The following is a 23390-nucleotide window of genomic DNA, read 5'->3' as shown; positions in this document are numbered from 1 at the left end:
GATACTTTCTTTGTAGCTTTGTAGTTTTCAAAGCCCTTTGAAAAAATATAATCTGAAACAAAAATGTTAGCCAACTATAAACATTCTTTAGTTTCTAAAGGAAGAATTATTCTTTTAAAATATATCTCACATTTTAGTGTGAGAAATCATTTAACTCTAAGTATGCAATAAGAATTAATATTAAAATTGAAGAAGAAAAAAGACAATAGGTCTCTTGATTGAAATTAGCACGAGTATCAATGTTTACACATTGATAACAAATGCTTTAATTTGTACCACATTTTGACTTGCTATATCAAGATATGATTGCTTAAAAAAATTTCAAATGCCTATTTGGTTCATAAATGTGCACATTTGTAATGTACATCTCTGTTAAGAAATGTAACCATATTATGGTACAAAATGGTTTGTATGTTCAAATGATAAATGTTCCCATACATTTGACTATTCAGAAATGTAACTATTTTAGATAGAGGTTTTGTGGCCTTTTCTGCCAAGCTATTAATTTTCATGAAGTTTGAATGTAATTTAGTGTCTTCTGTATTGAACATAGGAGCTTGAAGTATAGAAATAGGTTACTTTACAGGTTACCTGAGTTTTTAATGTGTTGTAATCTTATTATCCAGCTATTGCCCAGAATGATAATTGAACAATACTTTCTGTTTGTTAGATTTTTATTTTTTATCAGAAGATTTACGAAGCAAATGTCAAACATTTAAAATGGTGATTCCTTTTCTTTATAATATGGTTTAAATCATTGTTTGCTAGATATTGCAAAATACTACCCTTTATAGAATTGTCTGTAATAGGGATGTAGCTTTCTTAGCTTACATCTGCCCTGCCTAATATAGTAATCACTAGCCACATGTGACTGTTGAGCACTTGAAATGTGATTAATATAGATTGAGATGTGCTATAAGTATAAAATACACACTGGATTTGAAGAGAATGTAAGATCTCTCATCAGGAATTTTAAAATCCTGATTATATGTTGAAATAGTGTTTTAGATATATTAGGTTAAGTAAAACATTAAACTTAGCTTCACCTGTTTATTTTTATTTTTTTCATTGTGGCTAGTAGGAAATTTTAAATTATACATGTGACCTGCATATTTTTATTGAATAGTGCTGTCTTACATTATAAGAAATACAATCGAAATAAATGTATACTGAAAGTTAAATAAGCAAAATGAAAATGATGACTAACTTTTTTACAGTGAGTTCTACTGTAGAAATCATTATAATGCAAGCCCTTTGCTGGGTACATGATGACTTGAATGAAGTAGATGTTGGCAGCTATGTTTTGAAAGTTTGTGGTCAAGAGGAAGTGCTGCAGAAGTAAGTTTATTCATTTAACTACTGAGCAACATCATTGGAAATTACATTTTTAACAGCTTAAATTAGAAAAATTTCAAATTCAATTTGTAATAGTAAAAATATATTGGGTCCTACTGAGTTGATTTATTGTATCAATAAACTTGTATCGAGATATACTTTGTCTAAGAAATCATGTCTAAGACAGTGGAGGGATTTCAGAGTAAATTAAGACATGGTATTTCTCTTAAAAAGCTTAATCTCAGCCCTGGCTGGGTAGCCTAGTTCGTTAGAGTGTGTCAGCCTAATGTGCCAAGGTTGTGGGTTCAATCCCTGGTCAGGGCACATACAAGAGTCAACCAATGAATGCATAAATAAGCAGAACAATAAATCTATGCTTCCCCCACCAAAGTCAATTTTAAAAAAAGCTTATAGTCTCAGATGGGAAGAGTGGTGGGCAATTAGTTGATAAGTGAATTTAATGTGTGTGTTTTTTCTTTCTACAAAGGGTCACATCATTATAGACTATATTTTCCTTTTGTAGCATGTACTGTTTATACACAGTGGTCAACTGTACTTTCTTTTTAGTTACCTGAAATAATCATACAACTTTCTGAACAGGTAGTTATTGCATCCGGCAATTAGTCTAGTTACTTATATTATAGATTTCATTCTCTGAGGCCATTAAAGATGTCCTGTCCCTATTTTTCTTCTTCATCTTCTTTCTTCTTTGCTTTGATTCTTCTCATGTAGAAATTCCTCTACTTAAATGCTCACACTTGGTTAAAAAACTATCTCCTGTATTTTACCATTTTCTTCAATTTCTGATGCAAATACAATTTATATTTTACTCTCACCTCTATAATTTCTAGTTTGAAGAAAATAACAATGATGAATAATTAATATATTTTAACAGTAGTCATTGCCTTGGAAGTCATGAACATATTCAAAACTGTCGAAAATGGGACACAGAGATTAAACTACAACTTTTGACCTTAAGCGCAATGTGTCAAAATCTAGCCCGAACCGTAAGTATTTACCTTATAACTGAATTGCACTTGGTTAAATCTGAATAATTCTGCTAGTGAGCCAATGTGCAGTTTGTATATTCTCCAAGATTTCTGAGTTGGACTAGAAATGGTTAACTCTTTATCTCAACAGGAATGTTTTCAGCAGAAGCTTGGAGATTTTTAATCTTGGATGTTTAGGTAGCATACCGCTCAGAGCTGGAGACCTATTTGAAAATCAAAATGTAGGGATTAAAAATTTGTGTGTAATAGTTTTACACAAGAATGAAAACATTAGGGTTTTGTCAAGGAAAAATGAGGAAAAAGGAAAGATTTTGAATACTAAATATGGTTTTGGGGAGTGGGGAAATCCATATTGACCTTTGCAACAAACTGAGAAAAATAGATTATTTTTCACCTAATGAAAACTAATTCTTTGTTTTTAAAGTACAGTACTTTCTTTGAAGGTTTAAGCAAAATAGCATGCAGGAAATGAGGCCATTTTATTACTGTATATACACTTGATGAATTCTAATCTCTAGGGGGAATTATTCTTCATTTGGTAGAATTTGGGGTGGGAATATATAGTCATTTCTACTTTCTCTTTTCTTTATTTTCTTAAATTCTGCTGCTGTGTTCGGTAGAATTTATTTCAATTGGGTGGAAACATTCACAAAATTCAGGACATTTTAGCAATCATTAGTAATTGCTCTTTTCAGTTTCTTAAGGAATGATATTCTTGAGTATATTTGCATAATAAGGACTTATGATAGGAGAGACCAGCACTTCATTTATTGGGGGTACGGTGGAGGGAAACTTGATTATTATTAGGGAAAAAATGCAGAAATCAAATGATCTCTTTCTCATCTGGCTCCCACCCCACCTTCATTGGCTGTCAGCCATCTTTAAAAGTATTTTTAGCTTCCTAGTCTCTCTGTATAGAACAGAAGTAGTTGCTGCGTTGGGAGCTATTTATCAGAAACTAGACTTAAAAGAATTTGTGTTTATCCACTTAAAAAACAAATTTTCAGAATACTGATTCACTTTTTTGGAGTCAATTTAATTCTGATAATATTTTATCCTCAATTCTAAAAAAATCACTTTAGTTTTAAGACTTTATCATACACTCAACCATATTTAATTTGGCAATAGAAAGATCAAAGAATGGATTTGATTTTTTGGTAAACATTTGTGTATGTATGTTTTTTTAAGGCAGAAGATGATGAAACACCTGTGGATTTAAACAAACACCTGCATCAAATAGAAAAACCTTATAAAGAAGTCATAACAAGGTGTGGCATCTAAAGCATTACTTGCAGGTTTTCAAACTTTGCTTTTGGATGTGAATACATTTATTTTGGTAAAGCAATAATTTTTATACATCCTTCAGCCACAATAACTAACTGTTCTTTATTTCAGACATCCTATTGAAGAACTTTTAGATTCTTATCACAACCAAGTGGAGCTGGCTCTTCGAATTGAAGTACGTACGTCTTAATTCACATTTTGGCATGATGACTTCAAGATTCTTGTCTCTGTTCTCTTTTAAATACTAGTGTTGGCATTGGATAAAATGTTTACAAAGGACTACTTAAACTATATTTTTGATTTTGATGTTTGATGACTTGTTTTCTGACCCAACTTATTAACAAAAGTTGTCGATAATGCTGAGTTAACGTGTCTACTATTACTTCAGCTTTATTACTAAGAGGAACATTCAGTTCAATTTAAAAAAGCATTTATTGAATCCTTACTATATGTTAGTTATTGGAGTTATGAAAATGAATGACCTAGCCCCCATCTACCAGGATTTGAATTAGTGATGGGGTATTTAAACAAAATTTTAACATTAAATGTAAACTAGAGGGTATGCATTGAGGTTCTTTGGGAGATCCAACAAGGACACGTCTCTCAACGTAAGGTACAAGGAATGCTTCTAAGAAGGAATGTTGCCTGAGCCACCTCTTGAACAGTATGAGTTAGCTAGAAGAAGGTAGTTGGGAAGGGCATGTGAACAAAACCAGGTATTAATACATGGGTTAGAAGTATAAGCACTTAAGTAGTAGAGTACCAAGTGTGAAGTGAAGGTTGGGAGGTGATGTTGGGGAAAGCTGGACACAAGTAGAGAGGTTTACTTTACCCTCTCTTTCAGAGGACCATATCCAGCCCACCTTCTGTTCTAGTAAATAACATTTTTTTTGGAACACAACCATACCCATTTGTTTATATAATTTTCTATGGTTGCATTTGTGCTCTTAATACTAGAGTTCAGTAGTTAGGGCAGAGCCTGTATGTCCTGCAAAACCTAAACTATTTACTATTTGCCATTTTACAGAAAAAGTTTGCTGATCCCAGCTCTAGCCATTTAAAGTGTTTTTAGCTGAGAGTGGGAAGTGGGGTGTGGTGTGGTGCGTGACATGGTGAGTCCTGAGCTCTGAAATCAGTCTGGCTGTACTGGGAAGTTAGGGTTAGGGTTGTCAAGATTGGTTTTAGGAATACTACTTAGGGAAGTTTTTTTGTATAGTAATCCAAGTGAAAGAAAATGACTGTGGTGAAGGTTGAAAAGGAGGGAACTGATTAACAATACTTAGGAGATAAAATTGGTAAGATTTTAATAGGTAATGAGATGTAAGAAGAAATAGTGTAGGATGACTTCCCTATTTCTAGCTAGTAGTACATTCTTACCAGCATATACACATCTTCATTTATTCAGTAAATGTTTACTGAGTGTCTCCTCATTGTGAGGCACTCTTGTAGGTGCTAAGGATACGGGAGTGAACAAAAGAAATTAATCCTTGCCCTTAGTTTAATTCTAGTTGGAGGAGACAGACAATAAAATACATCAACAAAATATATGTGCTATCAGGTGGTAAGTGCTATAGAGAACAATAAAGGAGAGAGTAATGGTGCAGTTTCAAATACGGTAACCAGAGAAAGCCTCATTGAGAAGATGAATTTGAGTATAAAACTGAAGGAGGAGAGAAAGAAGTTACTGGTTATCTGGGGGAGGAGTGTGCTTGGTATATTTGTAGCTGGAATAGAACCAGGGAGGAAGGCAAGAGTGGAAACAAATAAATTAAAATGTTTTGCTAGCCTTAGGAGAGATGATGTTCGCTTGGACCAGGGTAATTATGGTAGCAATAGTGAGAAGGGATTGAATTCTGTGATCTATTTTCAAGTTTATGCTAGGATGATTTACCGATAGGTTGGATGTGGAACATGAGAGAGAGAGAGAGACTCCCAAGATTTTCTGCCAGAACATTTGGAACTTTGGAATTGCCTTTTAGTGAGATGTGGAAATTTGTATGAAGAGCAAGTTGGGGGAAAGATCTGGTACTCAATTTTGGACATTATGTTTGTTTTTTTAAAAAATATATCTTTATTGATTTCAGAGAAAGGAAGGGAGAGGGAGGGAGAGAGAGAGACAGAAACATCAATGATGAGAGAGTCACTGATCGGCTGCCTCCTGTCAGATGGTGGGTGTGAGGGCTGGAACCAAAGGAGATTGTGATCAGGGTGTATGACATTGTAGATGAAATTTTGATAGGGTACAGTTTTGGGGTTGAAGATACTGTGAGTTTTCTACACAGACATTTATGTAACTGAGGGTTATTAGTAAATGCAGGGTAGAAAGTCAGATAAATATTCAGAGCGAAAATGTGGCATGCATTGGGGGAAGTGACCACAGCAGTGGCAAGACAGATCACTCAGGGGCCAAATCAGGGGACAGAAACTATAATAGTTATTTGTACAGGGAAATTTAAAGAATTGTTAATTAGTAAAAGGTAATTAATTACTACAGGGGGTTAAAGAGGACTCTAAGGCATATAATTGGCATGCCATATCTAGGCTGTTGGATGTTTTTGTGAATAAAGTTGTTGGAAGGCAGCCATGCTCATTCATTTAGGAATTATCCATGTCTGTTTTTATGCCCTAATAGCAGAGTTGAATTGTGTCAGAGACTATATGGCCCACAGAGCCTAAAACATTTACTGTCTGGCCTTAAAAATATGTTTGCCAGCCCTGTTTGAAGGGGTCCAGAAGTAACAGGTGCAAAAAAAGCTATCACCTCTAGCCTGAGAAACAGTGGATAGTGAAGGAACAAGAACTTACTGATAGAGCCTCTTCCCCACCCCATAATTTATGGCTGTCACAGGAACACACAAGTTGCCTATGGCAAAGAAACTTGCCAGAGCTGTCAGATTGGGAGAACATGGCATGAGGGTGCGGCTGGTGCTGGTCTTGGAGGGCCACTGGGCTACCACCCCGAATTTAAAAATGGAGGTCTGGAACCCTGATGAGAGTTACCTTCATGCTGCTATTGCCTTCGCGTGCCCCTTTGGTGCCCTCTATTGACAAATCCTAACATTGTTCCAGCTGGGAAAGGAGAAAGGGTCTAGCTCCAGTATCACAAAATAGAGCAAAGAGGGTAGATTTGAAACTGATAACACAATAATTTGATAATTGGCACATAAAAAATGGTGAAGAATAGTATAGGAGGATGGCATGTGCCTCAAAACTGGAAAGCTTTTGCATGAAGGTGGAGGAGTAAAAGTAAGCAGAAATATAAGTAAGCAAAAATGGGGAGCTAGATAACAGAACTACTTCAGGCCCTGAGAACTGCAGAGTAATTGGGTATTCGATAAAATGAGGTGGTTTCATTTAAGCATGAAGGTGAAGGGAACATTCAGTTTATGGTAGCCAAGCTTCAAGGGTGGAAAAATTTAAATTTTTAAGGGTTGGTACAGTACTGAGTTTCAGCCCATTCTAACAGTACTTGGCATGTAAGTTTGGCATAAATGTTTGATGAATTAATGCATTATATAAGAATGTTTCTTAATGAGGTATATACTTTAAAATGATGATGGGAGCATAGAGAAGTATTTTTAAATCCTTCTCATTAGGTAAATGATTTTATTACATATTTGTACATGTATACTTTTGAATCATGGCGAAATGAACTGTACTTGAATAGTTCATAGGGATTGTGCTTGAGGTTTTTTCATTGGACAGAACTTTAAAAATGATGGTTGTATAAATGCAAATGATGCTTAAAAGTTGGCTCATTTCTAGTAACTATTGCCCAGTGTTACTAAGATGTAACCAACCTCTAAATAACTTGGTTTTTGATACTCAGTTTTTGCAAGACTTAGAGAAGGGTTGATGTTTTTAATGTGGAGATTAGTCCCAAATGAGAATAAAAAAAACTCTTTTTTTGTGATTTAGTAATTTGTAAGTAATTTGTTGTTATTTCTGATTCTAATTATGAAATTAATGGCATTTACATATAAGTAATTGTGTTAGGCAAGGTGAAAATTAACCAGGCCTGCTTTTTTCTACTTTAAAGTAAACTATATAATTGAAATGCTGTCTCGTTTCTTTCCTTTTTCATCACAAAAGAGTAAAGGATATCTTTTCTTAGGTACATCTGAAATGTCTAGTTTCTGACTTCATGTCTGAAATTGATCCTTTAAATTCCACATTCTTATGTTTATTTTACTTTTTATTTTTAAAGAACCAGCACCGAGCAGTAGATCAAGTAATTAGAGCGGTAAGAAAAATCTGTAGTGCTTTAGATGGTGTAGAGACTCCTGCCATTACAGAATCAGTAAAGAAGCTAAAGAGAGCAGTTAATCTTCCAAGGAGTAAAAGTGCTGATGTGAGTATTTTTTAGTAATTAGCATTTTATTGCATGCAGATAGGTACTTACGTGACCATCTGTCACTAAGACTGGCAGATTTTTGCTTCTTCTGGACAAAATGTTGCTTTACTCTTGAGTTGATTGGGTGACTTACGTGGTAAGGTGGGACATTCTTGAGAGGAAATGGTCTGCCTTGGGAGAGCGTTTTGAGAGTTGACATTGAATAGGTGGATACCAGACTGTGCACCTTTTTTATGTAGAGCAGGAACTCGGGCATAAATGAGTTGGTTGTCTTGAATGGCCTGGGTGGTAGTAGGTGCCATTTCTCCCTCTGACCGGATGTCCGTGACTGCCAGTAGGGGGAGCCCTGTTTTGAATTCTACCTCCTCGTTGGGAAGAACCAAATGCCTCAGTGATAGTGACTGACTGCCTCAGCAGAAACCAGGTTAGGAGCCCTCTTGATAGCATACTGTTATTGTTCGTAAAAGCTCTCCCAGGGTAGTTCATGGGTATTTAATTAATCCTGTTCATCGGGATGTTCATAGCTCTTACTGGAAGGATGAGAGAAAGTAGATTGCAAGACATGATAAATTTAAAGTTATGTTGATGGTATGCCCTTCAACAGATATATAGGAGATAGTACAATCCATTTATTCTCAGGGAGCCTATCCATATGGTGTACAGAAATTTGGGTCTTTTTTCTTATTATGTGCTTGTTTTAAAAAATTAAAAAATATATATGAAATCACTTGGAAGTAATTAACTACCATGGTCCTAATGTTTGAGGTTTCTATTCATTATATTAATTTGCTGGATAAAGGAGCAAAGAGTAGGAGGAGAGCTCAATTTAAATCATTATAAGAGCTGTTATGAGGTACTAAATGGTAATAGAGTTCTAGTTTCTTTAAGGCTATTCTTATCATGCTAATAGTAGAGCAACTAATGGGAAACAAAGTACTATATTAGAAAATCACTTGGAATTTCAACTTTTAATTTAGTTTAATGAGGCAGATTTTGTTGAGTCTGTATATTTTTTCTTTTTTCTTTTTTTAAATATATCTTTATTGATTTCAGAGAGAGGAAAGGAGAGGGAGAGAGAGAGATAGAAGCATCAGTGATGAGAGTCATTGATCAAGCCCGCAACCGGGCATGTGCCATGACTGGGAATCGAACCCCAATCACCTGGATCCTAGGTCGACGCTCAACCGCTGAGCCACGCCCGGCAGGGCGAGTCTGTATATTTTGTAGTAATTTTCAGTTACTCTATGATTTCTTTTTTTATTGAATTTATTGGAGTGACATTGGTTAATAAAATTGTACTATAATTTTCTTGATACTAAAAATCCTCTGTTATTTGGGTGGGTTTTTTTACTTTTTTATTGTTTTATTCTGCAGACACTTTTGGGAGGTTTCCCCTGGGAAGGATTTCTTTGATAGAGCATTTAATTAATGTATTGAAGTGAAAGGTAAACATTTTATGTTATGTTGTAGGCAATTTTTTGACTAATTTGTATGTGTATGCAGGTTACTTCTGGAAAGGGAGAGACTAGCAAGAGTCCCACTAGGGGTATGTATGTCTTTAAGTTTTTTAAATTTTAGCAATAATTATTGCTTTTTCAGAGAATTGTGTTAACAGTTTCTTTACATCTAGGCTCACTGAATCCTGAAAATCCTCTTCAAGTAAGCATGGACCAGTTAACTGTAGCAGTTTATGATCTTCTGAGACTCCATGGAAATTCTGGTAGGAGTCCTGCAGACTGTGCCCAAAGTAACAGGAACATCAAGGAAGCATGGACCACAACAGAACAGCTCCAGTTTACTATTTTTGCTGCACATGGAATTTCAAGTAACTGGGTATCAAAGTAAGTAACTGTTTAAAAGAAAATATGTACAGCTTTACCTAGAACTTATTCTAATCTCATAAAATGTCAGCATCCACTGTTGTCTTGGTATTTATGTGGATGGAAAAAGAAACACCAGATACCTGTGTGGATTTCATAAAAATTACAGAGACTTTTAAAGCCATTCCAGTAAATACCACTCTCACTACATGCAAAAAAGGCAGGAAAATATGTTTAAACTTACAAGGGCAAATGTTGATTAATAAATCAATTTATGACTGCTATTCTTTTGCCTTTCCTTTAGAACCAGGGTAATTTGAAACAGTGTAATGGGATATCCCTCCCCCTTTTTTTTCTCTTTTTCTTTTTAGTAGTTTACAGATTGCTAGGCTTTGAAGTCTGCAAGAGCAGATTTCTTCTGTAATTTTTTTTTTATCCTCACCGGAGGACATATTCATTGATTTTTTTTTTTTTTAGAAGGAGGGGAAGGGAGAGAAAAAAAAAATTGATGTGAAGAGAAAGATTGATGGGTTGCCTCCCATATGTTCTCTGTCTGCAGATTGAACCCAGGACCCAGGTGTGTGCTCTCACAGGAAATTGAACCTTCAACCTTTTGGTGTGCAGGCTAGGGCTCTTTCATAATTTATAATGCTAGTTTTTCCTTTTTGATTTTTTGTCAATGCCATAAAGTTTGTCAACTTCAACTTATTAGCAAATGACTAATATAAACTGAAAAGTCTGAATTGAATATTTAAAATTAAATAGCTTCATAATAGCATAGCTTAATGCTATGAAATAAGGTAAAGCCTAGAAAAGAGATACCACACATAAATTCTGCTTAAATTGAGCTTTATATAAAATAAAAACAAACATAAAAAATAACATAGTGAGTTGAATGGTATATCAATTCAGTCTGTGAGCAGTGTTCTTCGTGCTACTAGAGATTTAGCAGTAAAAAGGCAGGAAAACTCTGCCCTCTTGGAACTTGCATTTAAACGGGTATTGCTGCTTTCTGAAGGTATTTTATTCTTTTAACTAGTTACAGGGATAATATAGGGACACTAATAAGGAGAACAAATACTTAGTAGAAGACAATACAGAAAACTACAGTAATAATTAAGATAAAAGTAAAGGTAATAAAATGCTGAAATGAAGAGGGGCAAATGGGCATGGCTCAGCAGTTGAGCGTTGACCTAGGATCCAGGTGATCAGCGTTCGATTCCCGGTCAGGGCACATGCCCAGGTTGCGGGCTCGATCAGTGACTCTCTTATCATTGATGTTTCTATCTCTCTCTCTCCCTCTCCTTTCCTCTCTCTGAAATCAATAAAGATATATTTTTTTAAAAAAAGAGGGGCAAATGGAATGAGGTTGAGATAAGCAATCAGATAATTAGGTAGGGGTGTTTTGTTAACCAGATTCGATGTAAAAAATATTTATAGCCCTGACCAGCATGGCTCAGTTGATTGAGCGTCGTCACATGCACTGAGAGGTCACTGGTTCAATTCCTGGACAGGGCATATGAACAGGTTTCTTGCTCCATCCCCAGTAGGGTGCATGCTGTAGGTAGCCAGTCACTGTTTCTCTCTCATCGATGTTTCTCTCTTTCTCCCTCTAAAATCAATAAAAACTGTCTTTAAAAATATATGTTTATAATAAATTGTGTAATAAACAAAGTGGTTAATGTGTAAGCCTAGCAGTAAGTTAGAATGCTAGTACAATACCGTTTTATTGAAACTTGGACTTCTGTCCTACAAGATTGCCTGATTGTATCTTAACCAGCTCTGTACTTGGTAACAATTAGGAACTAAATTGTTGCTACCTGATGCAAGAACATAACAGGTTCTGTCTCCATGGATGGAAGCCTCCTAATAAAGATGGACTCAGTGCAAGTCAGACCAGTGCACTATTCATATGCTTGACTGACTATTTCATTGGCTTAGCAAAGGAAAATGACATCCAGCAATGATAATGTTTGGCTCTGTCTTCCTAGAATTTACCTAGAAATAAAGAATTACTTAGTGTCATTCAACTAAAATCTAAAACTTAAAACTGAGCACAAAATTTAGATAAATTCTCCAGCTGTTATCATTTTTCCCCCTTAAACTGGCATGTTCCCTTCTGTATTCTCTTTTGCTATACTTCTTTTCTACTTTACAGAATTTGCAGTAGACAGATGTTTTTTTATAAGTTCAAATGAATGGTGACCAAATTATTTCAGATAATAGTCACTTTTAGGAAGGATGGCTAAAGATACATATTTGTATTAGTTAACTAATTTGTATTACTAAATTAAATTAAACTCTTTTTTTTTTTTTTCCTCAGTTATGAAAAATACTACTTGATATGTTCCCTTTCTCACAATGGAAAGGATCTTTTTAAACCTATTCAGTCAAAGAAGGTTGGCACTTATAAGAATTTCTTCTATCTTATTAAGTGGGATGAACTGTAAGTAAAATTTCTGGCTTTTTTTTTTCTTTAGTATGTCCTATTTACTTTTTTCCCATGTATGCATCCTAGTTTTTATTTTTATTACAATTTCCATTAAAATCTGTTAAGTTCTTATTGACATCTTAAGATATCTTCTAGATATGATTCTATAGAACAGACTGAAACTCTGATTTAAAAGTCTGAAATATTCTTTTTAACCTACATATTGTTAAAAGCAGAAATATGCTATTCTTCCTAGACTTTGTCAAGTTAAAAATATAAATTTATGAATAATTCTAGAAAGGTAGTATGTTATAACATTGCTTAGTTCAGTGTTTATTCTATAACTATATATGAAGTCTAGTTTTTGGTTAACAGATAAAAATAAAATTATCTTGAATTCATGTACAAGATGATATTTGCACTCTTAATATTTTTTAAATATTGTATTTAAACTAAGGGAGTGCTTTCATTACTTAGGCAGATAGGCCATTACTTTTCTGCATTTATTAAATGGTTTCCTAGTCTTTTATTTTTTAAAACTATAAAAATAACACATGTTTATGAAACTAATCACATAAAACAAAATTCATATAGGGTAAAAAGTGTCACTTTCTTTTCAGCACTTAACCATCTCATGGCTCCTCAGAGTGACCACTACTGACCTTATGTGTCCTTTGTGACTTAAAAAAAAAAATAGTAAACATATACATATGTCTGTGTATATATGTGCACATATATATCCCAAATCAGAAATACTCATAAGCATTTATTTACTTTTTCCTAAAGGAAATAAAATGACTTACTATTATTTTGCCTAGAAATTAGCATTGCAAGTCTTGAGTAATGGTGCTAACAGTTTTTTCAAGAAATGTTATATATTTGAAATTTTAATAAAATTTAAGATTTTTACAATACATGTTAGCCAATCTTACTACTTAAGTAAAGGGGACTCGGGATTAAAGATTATTTGATAAGTCAAATAAAATACCTAAAATTGTCAGTTTCATTAAAGGGTTAATCTTCATATGTGATCTAATTTGTTTTTCTATTAATACCTTTTTCCCCCATAGAATTATTTTTCCCATCCAGATATCACAATTGCCATTAGAATCACTTCTTCACCTTACTCTTTTTGGAATTTTAAATCAGAGCAGTGGAAGTTCCCCTGATTCTAATAAGCAGAGAAAGGGGCCAGAAGCTTTAGGCAAAGTTTCTTTGCCTCTTTTTGATTTTAAACGGTAAGTGTTACTGAGTTGTGATAGTGAGTTACTGTGGACACATCTAACCTCAAAATTGCCTAGAGAACAGGGTGGGGAATAATGACAATCATGAGATAAGGAGCTGCTCAATTTTTTCAATGTGAGAGAACGTCATTTCAGAGACCCAGATCAGAGGAAGCCAAAGTTATTCTGCTATAGTTTGAACATATCTATATGGCCATTCAAAGGATTGTTTGCCACTCACTATTTCAGGAGAAAAGCAGCAATCAGTTCACTGTCATTTTATGCAAGCACTGTATTATTGACATAATATTTACGGTCTTTTAGGTGACCTTGATATTACTAAAACAGTTCCATTTTTTTTCTTCTCATCCCTATTCCATACTTCTCAAGTTCCAGAGAGGTTACAACTGAACATTATTCCCTCCTCCTTACCCGACTACCTGACTGATCTACCCTTACTGCTGTGGGCCCCTGGCCTTTAATCTCCAAAGATTCTACATGGGTACAAAAACTTAATGATCCTTAGGGATAAAGAAATTCCTTTCAAGCTTCATGTCTACTAACAGTCAGTAGGATAGTATAATCTACCTGACCGTTCAACTGACAACTTGAATTATGTTTTAAGTAATAATATGTTCCATGAAACCATCAAGAGTCTTCCTAAATGAAAAAAATTAATTGAATGAGGTTTGATATGTTTTATACAATACATAAGAACATTTTGGAGAGTGATAATGCATGTTAGCATATTAAAGTACATATCTCTAAAGTTTTGCAGTCAGAAAGCCTATTGTGTTTAATGACAATATTCTGTAATAAACCCATAGCATTTACTGTGTGCTAGATATTATTAATCTGAGTGCTGTATACATATCCTTATATTCCTCACAGCAACCCTGTGAAGGTAGATGGTGTTATTATCCCTTGCTTGTTACAGAGACCTTAAGTGACTTGCCCTACTGCACTTAGCTAATAAGTGGTAGAATTTTTTTCTTTTAGGTGAAGGACATAACATTCAGAATTTAAGAGAGTAAGGTGATGTTAGACAAATAGTTGGCACTCAACACTACTGTTAATAAAACAGTGAGCAGATAGCATTAAATTTGAGACTTTGCCAAGTAGTGCAGTCAATCTAGGTAATGTTAGTATTTAACATTTAAAAAATACTCAAAAATTAGAGGGAAGATGATTTTACATTAACACATATACAGAAACAAAGTGTCAATTATTTAGTTCAGTTAATGTGCTATAGTATGGTAATCAGAAATCCTGGTCTTGAAATTCTTTTTAAAGTAATTTATGTTAAGGTACAACTTGGCATACAACCTGAGGAAGTCACTGTCATGGAAGCCAAATGACATAGAGGCATTTCAGTCAGCCTCAGTAACAAATGACTTCCTAATTCATTTTTTTTTTTTTTTTTTTAATATATCTTCATTGATTTCAGAGAGAGGAAAGGAGAGGGAGAGAGACAGAAACATCAATGATGAGAGAGGCATTAATCGAGCCCACAACCCGGGTATGTGCCCTGACCAGGAATCGAACCCCGATCACCTGGATCCCAGGTCGACGCTCAACCACTGAGCCACGCCCGGCTGGGCCTTAATTCATTTTTAAGTGAAGAGAATCAAGCCTTTAACTTGCCTTTCTTTTACAATTGTATCTCAGGCTTACCAAATAATTGATGTGAGAACATGCTTTATAGAAAAATTTCAGCTAATAAATGCAGAACAAATGATAGAATATCATAATTTTGCAAGTCCTACTGAAATAATTTAAGTCAGGGTTAGATTTAGGCCAGGGTTTCTCAGTCTTGGCACTATTGATATTTTGGGCCAGATAATTGTTGTGGGAGATTGTCCTGTGCGTTGTAGGATGTTTGGCAGCATCCCTGGCTTCTATCCACTAGATGCCAGTAGCGCCTCAATTGCCAACGAAAAATGTCTCCAGGCATTGCCAAATGTCTATTGGGGGCAAAATCACTCTTGATTGACAACCATTGATTTAAGCAGTGATTATCAATGCCTGCTTAAAACCATTAAGTGATTAGCTTTTCTGGAACTTTATAATGGATGGTTTAGACTGAAAGCATCTAAATAAACTGATTATATTAACACCACAGAAAGAGAGAGAGACCAAACATGTGTGCCTCTTTTCTTAGGCAATAGAAAGTAGTATACAATACCACCTATAGAATATTAAGTATTCTTGCCGGGTAACTACACCCGAATCAGATCAAGCCTCTAAATCTAACTACTACTTTACTGCAGAAAAAAATATAGGTGATAAAGGGTCATGCTAAATGACCAGAGTAATGCAATTAGTAAAATCCAGGATAAGGAAAATTCTCAGTACAAAAGACCTGGTTTCTTCAACAAAGGGCAGGGGGAAAAGATAGGAAGAATGTATAGATTAAAATTTTTTCTGTAAAGAGGACCAGATAGAAGTAGTTTAGGCTTTGCAAGTCATATGGTCTCTGTCACAAAGGCAAAAGTAGTGATAGTATGTAAATGAATGTTTAGCTTTGTTATAATAAAAGTTTATTTACAAAACCAGGTGATAGGCTGGAATTTTATTGACACTTGAGTTAAAAGATACCTAGAAAGACAAATCAACCAAATGTAAGTGTTGGGCCTTGCTTGGATCTTTATTCAAACAAACCAACTATAAAAAGAACTTAGAGACAATTGGGGAAATTCAAATACTGACTAGATAGCTAGTTATTTAAAGTAGTTATTGTTAATTATTATAAGAGTGGTAATGGTATTGTACTTATTTTAAAATAAAACTCTTTACCATTTTGAGATATATAAAAGTATCTACAGATGAAATAATGTGATAGGAATTTACCTTAATCTAGTTGAGGGTGCGAGTGGTTCTAAAAGAGACAGAATATAATGTGTTAAAGATTTAATGGCTGTTAACCTTTAGGAGAAAGCATTAGGACTAGAGTCTAGCTTTGGAAAGGATATTTGCTATTTTAATAAGATGAACAAAGTTTAATGAAGTTTATAGTTTTCTGCTTTTATATTTATATCTCATGTTAGTTTTCCGCTATTTCTATTGTGTAAAAATATGCTGGTATCTTTATTGATAAATATTTTTAATTTAAGCCTGGCCAGGCATGGCTTAGCGGTTAAGTGTCGACCTGGGATCCAGGCGATCGGGGTTTGATTCCCGGCCAGGGCGCATGCCCAGGTTGTGGGCTTGATCAATGACTTTCTCATCATTGATGTTTCTGTCTCTCTCTCCCCCTCTCCTTCCCTCTCTCTAAAATCAATAAAGATATATTTAAATATATATATATATATATATATATATATTTCTTATATAAGTAGTCCATGAACTGGTTGTCTTGGGCAAATGTCAGCATTCTACAACCTTACTGCCTGGTTTTTATAAATACAGAAATTTTTATAAATACGGAAATACACACATATTTATTTATGTATTGTTCATGGCTACTTTTGCTCTGTAATAGCAGAGTTGAGTCTCTGCAACAAAGATTGTATGGCCCAGAAAGTCCAAAATATTTACTGGCTGGCCCTTTAGAGATAGTTTGCTGACCCCTGGTCCAGGACACTGATAAAACTTCTCAAGTGATTGGTACTATCCTAAAGTAGGACATATGTTTTTGGCATATGTTTTTGTTCTTATGGTAAAAGTCAGGGAGCAGTTCTATAATCCAAATTTCCTTTGTAGATGATCTTCAAAGACTGTCCTTTACCTTCCTATTTATGGAAGTTGTTTTGGGGACAGTATATTCTCAACCCCATTCCTCTTTAGATATGTTTCTTTATTCTCTCTTCCAACTACCACACTTATATTACCTAAATATTAGTACACTTTGGAGAGCCACTCCCCTGATACGTTTTAAAAGATGACATTCTTTTTATATAGAGGATGCTTCATAAATGTTTGAATATTAACATTTCAAATTCATTACCATGTGTTGTGAGTTTCGAATTAATTTTTAAAATGCAAACCACAGTATTCTTTTTACATTGTGAAGGTTTTTAACATGTGGAACTAAGCTTCTGTATCTTTGGACTTCATCACATATAACTCCTGTTCCTGGATCAATCCCCAAAAAAGGATATGTGATGGAAAGAATAGTGTTACAGGTAATTGTACTTCTTTTTTTAAAATCCTCACCCATGGATATGTTTATTGATTTTAGAAGGTAATGCTACTTCTTGACATGTGGAGAAGTTTAAATATTAAAAAAAGTGTATATTTACCGCCTGGCCCATGTGGGTCGGTGGTTGAGCATTGACCCATGAACCAGGAGGTCACTGTTTGATTCCCCAGTCAGGGCACATACCTGAGTTTTGGGCTCCATCCCCAGTAGAGGGTGTGCAGGAGGCAGCCGATCGATGATTTTCTCTCATCATTAATGTTTCTTTCTCTCCCTTCCTGTCTCTGAAATCAGTAAAAACATTTAAAGTGTATGTATACCATGGTTTGGGTTGTTATTAAAGAAGCCTAATCACTTGTGTTTCAACTTCAGGATCTATTTTAAATTTAAATGTCAATCATCCATTTCCTATATCTGAGAAACAGTAAAATATGCCCTTATACCCATCCCAAGCAATATATATGCTACTGAGAATTACCAACAATGCTAGTCACTTTCAGCAAAGGGACATTAATTTAATATACAATCTGAAATTCACCCTGATGGCTAAGAAAAAACAATTTTTTCAGATACAAAGAAGTTAACGTAAGTATATGGCCTATTCATATTGATCAACTCCTGTTAAATTTTTAAGGTTGATTTTCCTTCTCCAACATTTGATATCATTTATACCACACCTCAAGTTGACAGAAGTATCATACAGCAACACAACTTAGAAACACTGGGAAATGATATAAAAGGGAAACTTCTTGATATTCTTCACAAAGACTCATCACTTGGGTATGCTCCTTTGATTCTGTTTTGCCTGGTTATATCTTACAATGTAAAGGTCAAGCTAATGGTTTATTAAATGCCCTGATTTAGTTTATGATTTAGCAATGTTTTTGGTGTAGAAAGTTTTCTATATCTGTTTTTAATTATATAAAAACACTATATGACTACATAGAAGTTCAGAAATTTGTACAGGTCAAACTTTTTACGTGATCAAAAGATAACACATTGGGAACTATATTTACAGTAAATAGCAGTAGATTAATTTTCTTAATGTATAAAGAACCTTTCTATATCAGTAGAAAAACCAACAACCTCAGCAGTAGACAAAGAATATTAATAGGTAATTCTTTAGAAAAGAAATACAATGTCTTTTAAACATCTGAAAAGATGTCACCTCTCAGTAATCAAGGAAATGTAAATTAATGCAAGATACCATTTCACACACATCAGATTGTTGAAAATTAAAATGTCTCATCATAGAAAGTATTGGTGAGGATACAGAAAAATGGAGATTATACTGTTGGAAAAACTCTAAAAAGCTTTTGGAGAGTAGTTTGGCAAAACCTATAAAGGTCACAATGTGCATAGTCTGTGACCTAGCAATTCCACTTCCAGTTAGTTAAATATCTCAGAGGAAAGAAACCCTTTAGTGTTTGCTTACGGAGACAAGAATGCTCATTGCAGTATGTATTTGAATTATTGTAAAACTGATAGGGAATGTGCATCACTAGGGGTTAAATTTATGGTACGTTTATCCAAAAGAGTGCCATGTAACTGTTAAAAATGAAGTTATAGCTATGTACTAATATGTTAGATACGTTAAATGTAGTGTGCTACCATTAAAGGTATATACTTCTATAAAAATGGACCCTGGAAGAATATGCAAGTGTAGGCAGAAGGGAGACTCCCTGTGTACTTTTTTCCAATATTTGGAATTTTTTCAGTGTTCCACATAAGAGGAATACATTTCAGTGCATGTATTATATACACAAAAGGATGGGTAGTAATATCGTGAAATCTTTCATTCACATAAACATTTGTCATTAAGATTAAATTAGAATCTCAAAACAAATACTTTCTCATTTTAAATATTCCTCAGTTGAGCTATGTAATCATCCAAAATTTAGGAGCATTTGTGTGTTATATGACATTTTATTTTACTTGTATAAAATGGATAAAATCCTTGCTCATGGGGTGGATTTTTCTTATTCAACTCCTATTTCTAGTGCCTGGCATTTGGTTAGATCTCAATAAATTTTTATTGTACTGAATTACCCTTCATTTTAATAACTAAGAATCTTTTATCAAGGCAAAATGATTTCTTTGTATTCCCCAAATTAGGGTAAATTAGTAGTGTTTGCTGTACGTTGCATTTTTCTATTCCAAATTAGCATTAATGATTCTAACCAAGAAGTGGCTAGCCTAAAATGAATAAATTTCTTCTTTGTATTTTTTAATCATTGAGAGTATAACTGTTGTTATATCATTGAGAAGTAATTTAGTTCCGTTATATATGCAGACTTTCTAAAGAAGACAAAGCCTTTTTGTGGGAGAAACGTTATTATTGCCTCGAACACCCAAATTGTCTTCCTAAAATACTAGCAAGTGCCCCAAACTGGAAATGGGTTAATCTTGCCAAAATTTACTCATTGCTTCAGCAGTGGACTCCATTACACCCATTGACTGCATTGGAGCTTCTTGATTCAAAGTAAGTCAACTAACTGAATTTATTTACTCTGTTTTATTATTGTTAATTTTTTCAGTAAGTTATTATGTTGCCAGAGTACTTCCCTTTGTTTTAACATGAAAGTAATTCAATACAATATAGATGTCTAAATGTGTATTCTACTAACATGCCTTTTCATTGAGGCTATTAAAAGGGCATGTCATATTTAAAACAAACCCAAAGAGAATTAGGTTGTAAATTTTGAATAACTTGTTATATTTTTATGATGTGGGACAAAATTAATTTTCATAAGCTTGAAGTTTCTAAACCAGTCCCCTAATAGAATTTGTATAGCGTGGTAAGATTTTCTTCCTTAAAAAAAAAAAGAATGAACACATTGCTTTTTGAATAAAGAGCTGTTGGAGCATGTGTTTTCAGGAATAGATTGAGATTGAGTTTTCAGGAAATAAAGCTTTATTAGAAAGAAGTCACCGTCAAATCTTGATCTTTGTGATGTTCTTCTAGATTTGCTGATCAGGAAGTGAGGTCCCAAGCTGTGACCTGGATCGAGGCTATTAGTGATGACGAGTTGACAGATCTTCTTCCACAGTTTGTACAGGTGAGTTTTTTACTTGGTTACCTACTCTCTACCCAGTTTTTATGAGTAGGGAATTTGCTGAGGGATTCCGCTCTCTGTTTTAATGAAAAGTGCTTCGGTAGTGTGGGAATGTTGAGGTGCATTGCATTTGGATTTAGTGTAAATTTTGTTTCTACTTTTGTCAGCTGCCCCACTTGAATATTATTATATATGTATGTACCTGGATTTTTAATTCTTTGACTTTTTAAATTCTTAGAACAAACCAGACTTGAGTTTTTTTTTTTCTTTTCCTTTACTGGCCATTTAACATAGCTAATGAAAGTTATTCCAGGTCTATACTTTTCTACTTGATTTTGTTAATTTAGCCTAAGTTAATTTATCTGTTTCATTTTTATCAGTATCATCTTTCATAAAGAGTAAGCTTTATATAATTTCATTTTTGATAATTTTATCCTAACAGTATAATACGGGTTTGACCACTAGTAATAATTATTTTCCTTTATGTGTAGGCTTTGAAATATGAAATTTATTTGAACAGTTCATTAGTGCGATTCCTTCTGTCCAGGGCATTGGGAAATATACAGATAGCACACAATTTATATTGGTAAGATTTAAATTTTCTTCAGTACTTTTTTCCCATCCCTAGTATTTATATAGATGACATACTCTGAAAGTCTAAATGGTGTGCCCAGATCACTTACTGTGGATACCAGTTGTTTTATAAAGGCATTATTATAAAGAAGCTAAATTTTTATGTCCTTAGAAATAAAACAATAAAAATAACAAACTATTGCAAAGATATTTGGCACGTTAGAGCTCTGTGTTAATGAATGAATTTTTATTTGCTTATCTGGCTTAAAATAAATCTCTGAATACCTAAAATTGAACTTGTTGAATTGGTTTTTGAGAGATGTTCATCCAGTTTTCAGAAGTGGTTAACAAATATTTTGCTCTGTTAGGCTCCTCAAGGATGCCCTACATGATGCACAGTTTGGTGCCAGATATGAACATGTTTTGGGTGCTCTCCTCTCAGTAGGAGGAAAAGGACTCAGAGAAGAACTCTTGAAGCAGACAAAACTTGTTCAGCTTTTAGGAGGAGTAGCAGAAAAAGTAAAGCAGGCTAGTGGATCAACCAGACAGGTATGTACCCGCAAGAGGGAACATAAATATTTTGATATTAAAGTATCTTTACAGTGCTGACAAGCGAAGTTGTTATTCTTTGTCAATAAACATTCAATAGAACTCTACACCTATGCTATTTGGGGCAGATGAGTTTAAGATCTTTAGGATAAGATTTTATAACCTAACTCAGAAAATCAGTGCTTTTTAATTCCTATGCTTATTCCTTTCTGATTAAAATTGTTCTCTTGAGGTTTTGTGGGGTTTTTTCTTTTTTTCTTCATTATTTTGCTTTTTAACTTTGTGATGGTAAAAATAATCAAACGATGACTGGATGCCAATGTTTAAAAAAACCCTAATAATGAAAGAGTTTATAGAATAAAAAAATTAAGACTTTTTCAGATTTATTTTCTCCATGTAGGTATCTATTGTTCAATTTAAGACTTTACATATATATACATTTAGTATATATAAAAAATTTTGGAGTTTGAAACGCTTGTATATATTATTGTTGAGGTGAATTTTGTACAACAAAAAATTCACCATTTAACCATTTTAAAGTGTACAATTCATTGGCTTTTAGTACATTCACAGTGTTGTACATTCATCACCACAGTCTAATTCCATAACATTTTCATGTACTTACTAACCACTCACTCTTCATATGGCATGAGATAAGGGTCCAACTTCATTCTTTTACATATGGTTATACAGTTGTCCCAGCACCATTTGTTAAGAAGACTATTCTTTTTTATTAAGTAAACTCAGCACACTTGTTGAAAATCAGTTGACCATAGATAAGCGAATTTATTTCTGGACTCTCAATTCTGGTCCATTATCTTTATGCCATACTATTTTCATTACTGTAGCTTTGTCGTAAGTTTTGAAATTGGGAAATATGAGTTCTCCAGCTTTGTTCTTTTTTAAGATTGTTTTAGCGATTTGGAAGTCTGTAGCACTTCTATGTGAATTTTAGGATCAGCTTGTATATTTCTGCAAGAAGACAGTTGGAATTTTCATAAGGATTGTGCTGAATCTGTAGATTGATTTGGGAAATACTACAGTCTTAATAAGTTGCAATTCATGAACATGGGATGTCTTTCCATTTATTTAGATCTTTAATTTCTTTCAGCAATTACACTTTTTTTGCAAATTGCTTTTTTTACTTGATCTTGGAAAATTCATGTCAGTACATATATAGCTATACTTCATGTTTCTTAATGTGTACATAATATTACAAGATAATTGTAGCATAAATTATGAGCCATTAATTACCTCCATGTAGATGTTTTACATACTTTTCTTAAACAGTCCTGCAATGAACTTTAGTGTATAAGTTTTTGCCCTTTTGCTAGTATTTCTTTGTAGGATATTCTTACAGGTGAAAGTAGTTAAGAACTATGTACATTTTTAGAAATACTAGCTTGTTAGATTGCTGTACCCAGAAAATTTACACACACACACACACACACACAGACATAGCCATATACGTGCAGGTATATACCTCCCTCTCCAGAAATAGATTATGAAAGTATGTCTTTCCAACCCTGTTGCCAGCAGGATATTATCTTAAATTTTTCATCTTATGTTTTTAGCCTTTGCCCATTCTAATTTTATTTGTATAGTAAAAATTAACTC

The 23390-nt window shown here is 33.9% G+C and overlaps 1 protein-coding gene across 3 annotated transcripts in view; it reads left to right on the top strand.

Annotated features, from left to right (window-relative positions):
• Positions 1 to 23390, top strand: part of PIK3C2A (phosphatidylinositol-4-phosphate 3-kinase catalytic subunit type 2 alpha) — a 78106-nt gene that overhangs the window by 34129 nt on the left and 20587 nt on the right. For 2 of the 3 annotated variants that reach the window (XM_081153747.1, XM_081153749.1), the window contains exons 5-19: positions 1218 to 1338; positions 2231 to 2342; positions 3534 to 3613; positions 3741 to 3804; positions 7837 to 7980; positions 9487 to 9529; positions 9614 to 9824; positions 12127 to 12249; positions 13305 to 13472; positions 17470 to 17581; positions 18230 to 18375; positions 19889 to 20077; positions 20561 to 20654; positions 21143 to 21237; positions 21593 to 21773. In XM_081153747.1, coding sequence (XP_081009873.1) covers positions 1218 to 1338; positions 2231 to 2342; positions 3534 to 3613; positions 3741 to 3804; positions 7837 to 7980; positions 9487 to 9529; positions 9614 to 9824; positions 12127 to 12249; positions 13305 to 13472; positions 17470 to 17581; positions 18230 to 18375; positions 19889 to 20077; positions 20561 to 20654; positions 21143 to 21237; positions 21593 to 21773 — 1883 coding nt within the window. The remainder of the gene's footprint in view (positions 1 to 1217; positions 1339 to 2230; positions 2343 to 3533; positions 3614 to 3740; positions 3805 to 7836; positions 7981 to 9486; positions 9530 to 9613; positions 9825 to 12126; positions 12250 to 13304; positions 13473 to 17469; positions 17582 to 18229; positions 18376 to 19888; positions 20078 to 20560; positions 20655 to 21142; positions 21238 to 21592; positions 21774 to 23390) is intronic. The other variant, XM_081153748.1, reaches the window with a different exon arrangement.

Source organism: Miniopterus schreibersii, assembly GCF_964146895.1.
Source record: "Miniopterus schreibersii genome assembly, chromosome: 12".
NCBI classification, from domain to species: Eukaryota; Metazoa; Chordata; class Mammalia; order Chiroptera; family Miniopteridae; genus Miniopterus; species Miniopterus schreibersii.
This window is presented reverse-complemented; position numbering and strand designations above follow the sequence as displayed.